At 43.8% G+C, this 4,227-nt stretch overlaps 2 protein-coding genes across 2 annotated transcripts in view; both read right to left on the bottom strand.

Annotated features, from left to right (window-relative positions):
* The window catches only part of PCBD2 (pterin-4 alpha-carbinolamine dehydratase 2), a 26,407-nt gene extending 24,814 nt beyond the window's left edge, over positions 1–1,593 (bottom strand). Inside the window, exon 1 of the mRNA XM_026858495.1 lies at positions 1,576–1,593. Coding sequence (XP_026714296.1) covers positions 1,576–1,593 — 18 coding nt within the window. The remainder of the gene's footprint in view (positions 1–1,575) is intronic.
* A 1-nt stretch (position 1,594) lies between these two features.
* Positions 1,595–4,225, bottom strand: TXNDC15 (thioredoxin domain containing 15; the record flags this gene model as incomplete). The annotated part of the gene is made up of 4 exons (XM_026858492.1): positions 1,595–1,954; positions 2,815–2,945; positions 3,148–3,311; positions 3,884–4,225. Coding segments are annotated over 4 exons (834 nt in total), but the record flags the coding sequence as incomplete, so codon positions are not given.
* Positions 4,226–4,227: the final 2 nt, after the last annotated feature.

Genomic DNA, 4,227 nt, shown 5'->3' with positions numbered 1-4,227 from the left:
CCCTCGGCTACAGCGCCCCGGGAGCGGGCGGGAAGGCCGGTAGAACGGGAGGGCCGAGCCCCCTCCGCTCCGCAAACCCGGGCAGCGGCTCAGCGCCAAGGCCTGGCCCCCTTAGGCCGCGGGTGCCTTCGGTTTAAATCCCAGCAAGGCCGTTTCCTTTCCGGTGGCCTGGGATGGCACCGAAAGCGGCACTTCTGGGAGCAGAGGCAGCACCGGTTTTATAGACATCGCTACGTGGTTGGGGGTAGGGAGAGAATTAACAGCCCTGGGCCTCTCTAACTGGATGGTAAAGGCAAGAATGTTCCAATTTATCATTCAAAAATCATATTTTTTATTAATAAAATACTTCCTAATTTTATCTGCAATAACACCAAAGTTTTATCCGTGCATTTCCCTTTTAACACACAAAAATACAGGACCTCGACTTTCCAAAGGGGGAAAGATACAGCCACCAGAAAAATACCTGAAGAATGATGTTGCAGGGATACGAGCTCTTTGTCAAACAATAAATCTTAAAGCAATCTTTGTTTCTTCTTAGCTTAAATTTGCACTCAAAAGCTTCCTATCAAGGTGCCACAGCAAGTCTCCACCATGTACAGAATGCTGTGCAATCAAATGATACCGGTCCCTACCTTATTCAAAGTCTTCCATACTAATTATAACTAAAAACCGTATTAATTCTTTATGTTGGGCTCAGCTGAAGACTGTGCAACCAGCAAACACGCCACCAGAAATTTAAATAAGCCTCAAGACCGGCCTCACTAATTTAAGCAGGTGATCCGTACTTCAGAAGTTGCATGGTTTTAGTCCTGTAAGAAAGCAGTTTAAAAGGTTACACTAAAAACTTTATTTATTTAAAAAACAGTAAGGACGATGAATGCAATTTAATTTTATAGGAATGTGGTAAATAAGTTGTGTATATACACACAAAAATAATGAAGTGAGCTTTGGAAGTGATGCCAAATCTTAGAGAACTGCTACTGAGTCAAAACTCACAGAGCACAGTGAGGAAGGAAACCAGCATCTAACCCCAGCACCAAGGGCAGGAAAGCATCACCCTGCCGAGGGTTGTGTAACACGCTTTTCAATTGTTATTGCTGGCATACAATGGAATAACTCAGCTGAAGTACACTGTTTTTTAAAACACCTTTTTCTTCATAGTTCATTTTACTGACAGACTAATTTAGCAACATCACCATTCACCAGCATCTTCCTTTAAAACTTATATTTTGGGAATATACGAGACAAAAAACAAGTACGATCTGTGTGGGCCAACACATCCCAATTATCCCAATTCTGTGGCGCTTACACCTCGTCCACACGGAAGATTTAGTTTATACATCTGCAGGATCTTGTAAAAGATCCACAGATTGCACCAGAGCAGAGGCAACTGCCACATGTACAGGCCAACACGCTGGCAACATCTTACTCCGTCTACAAAGCGCAGGGACCTCTTCAGAAAAGCAAAATAGAACTGTATCACCTATTTACAGATTTCAGTCCATGAAAAATAAGCTGATCAGAGCATCTTAATAAATTTTTTAGTTCATGGTTTTTTCATATTTGTTTACTTACCACATTAAACCACCTCATATTTGTTTTACAGATTCATTAGTTGATAAATAAAGCAGATTTTTAGTCAAGATTATAAATTACAACCAACAAATTCAACAGTTTGTTTTTATGTACTTCTAGTCCGTACCAATTCCAGCTTTACCGCTACATGGGAAATTCTCTCCCTATTTCAGCACCTCAGATTATTCCTGATGTTCGTGCTCTTGTCCTGGGATCAGCCACCGAATGCTCTCTGTTCGAACAGTAGCGTACATGACAAAGCTAGCCAGGAAGAGCAAAGAAAAGAGAAGCAGCCAGTCTATGCCTTTTGTCAGAACACTAGGCAGGGGGCCCTCCCAGTCTTCCTGGGTCACAGACACGTCGCTTTTAGCTTCTATACCTTAAAAAAAAAAAAAGTCCTTGATCAGCACCAGTAATAATCCCTAAATACGGAGAAGTTGGTTCTATTTAGAGCTTTGTTCCTGTTCTGACTGAGGTGCTTGTACAGTTTGATCTAAAACTTTGGCAAGATTGTCCTTGTGTGTTAAAGTATATCTAGCATACAGTTTATTTACATAAAACCAGATTGATTTTTATATGTATTTTCATAATAGGAGGCTTGTTCCATCCTTCCACAGCACAGCGTTGTGTAAGTTCGCAGGGGTTTTTAATTGTGGAGGAGTTTCTGTGTTATTTTGAGTATTTCTGCTGTATTAGCAAATGTAGCAATTTATGTCTCTAATGAAGGCCTTCATAGGCCTATGTATGTTTTTTTGTTTGTTTTGGTTTTCTTTACAGAAGCACGGAAGGACCAGAGAGCTGGCTGGTACTAAGCTCACAACATGGACAGCCAGATCATGGAAACTGGAATCATTTTGTCTCTTCCAGCACAAGAACTGAAACAGTCCTATCCCCTAGCTGCTGTCAGCCTTATGTGGCACCGGCAACAATCCTAGGGTTCATCTGTCTTTATTCCCAAATGAAGTATTTGGGCAGGAAGATTAGCCCAATCCTTCTAGCACCCTCTCCAGTTAAACCCCACTGTTTCCCCCTACTCCGTGACAGCAGCCCAGTGAGTTGAGTTTCTGCTTTCAGCATGCTCCAAAATCCAGCAACTGATTATATAAACCTCTACCAGGTCTTCTCGGGGGTCTTAATGAAATTCATTTTAAAGAACAAACAGCAGGGAGAGGAAAGTCCAGCTTGGAGCTAAAAGCCAGCCTGTTCTTCCTACTGACACATCAACGCTGATTTACATACCTGTTTGATTAAAAATGAAGTCTTTCAGTGTTTCCAGCGTTCTGTCTGTATGATTAAACCTAGCCATAGGTTTAGCACCTTGGAAAAGGAGGATATTTGGTACAGCAACAGTTCCAAATCTAGTTGATAAACTGTTGGACATAAAGTAAATACAAAGCATGAAGGAAAAGAAATCCACCAGAGGAAGAAACAAAGATAGTCACGATACAGGAAGTGTCAGTTTTACTAAATTAAATTGTCACTTTATAATAAAAAAGAATTTACTCCTGTTTTTAAAACACAAAGCTTGTTAACAGAAATAAACCGATGCTAGAGCCAGGAAGCGAGAGTTACCTGCTGTGCTGAGATGCATCCAGTGCCAGGAAGCGAAGGGTTGGAAACGCTCGAGGTAAAGAGTTAAAATGAGGTGCCAGACTGGCAGAAAAGCGGCACCACGGTGTGTAGAACAAGACTAACGTACAGTCACTACTATTTGGGTTTAAGAATTCCATCAGGTCCTTAGAAAAAGCAGAAGACAAACATGGATGATTACACATTTAACAAGAGTTAATTTCTACACAGGAATGCATCATTCAGGAATCGATTAGACACTTGACAATATTTCAAGCAGCTGTACATCTTTTTAATCTTCTTAAAACACACGGGGAATTGTATTTAATCTTCTGAAGGCTGTTTGAAAAGTTTACTACTTAAAAGTATAGACATACATAACCATTAGAAGAAACAAACTAGAAACAGGCACTGGCAATAAGTGCCATTAATGGTTTCAGAGAGAGACACTAATTCCACGCAGCATAAAAGATGACAGTTCACTACAGGCACATGGATGAGAGACCCAGGCATGTGGACTGAGCTATATCTCCCTTTTTTTCTGCTCAGAATTACACAAAACACCTCCTTGCCCAGACAAGTTTCTCTTTTTCATTCTCTCTTTTCAGAGGATTTTTCACAAGGAAATTCACCAAGTCAAACGCTGACAGAAACACACACATGGTGCTGATGGGGGATCTGCCACCACCCTCACGCGTTCAGATCACCACCAAGCAGTGCAGGCGGGCGATCCGCTTACTTGAGACACGTTCAGGATCTGCAGCGTGAAGCGGTCGATGCCAGTCGCGTTTCTCTCCTCGCAGTTCACTTTGGGAGCTTTGGCGCTGTCGGTGCTATTCGACTCCTCGGTGGGCGCGGGCAGCACCGTCTCCAGCGCGGCCTGCTCCCGGCCCTGGCTGCCCGCCTGGCCGAGGGGGGCCGCAGGGCCGCTCCCTACGCCGCACTCATCGCCTCCATCACAAGCCCCCTTGGCGACGGCCTGGCCGGCCCGCACCTCCCCCGGCACCACCGAGAGCACCACGGCCTGCTGCGCGGGGAGCCCGCTGCCCAGCATTGCGTCCGCCATCTCCGCAGTCCGGTACC

This window comes from Athene cunicularia (assembly GCF_003259725.1).
Source record: "Athene cunicularia isolate RWA chromosome 13 unlocalized genomic scaffold, athCun1 chr13_part1, whole genome shotgun sequence".
NCBI classification, from domain to species: Eukaryota; Metazoa; Chordata; class Aves; order Strigiformes; family Strigidae; genus Athene; species Athene cunicularia.
This window is presented reverse-complemented; position numbering and strand designations above follow the sequence as displayed.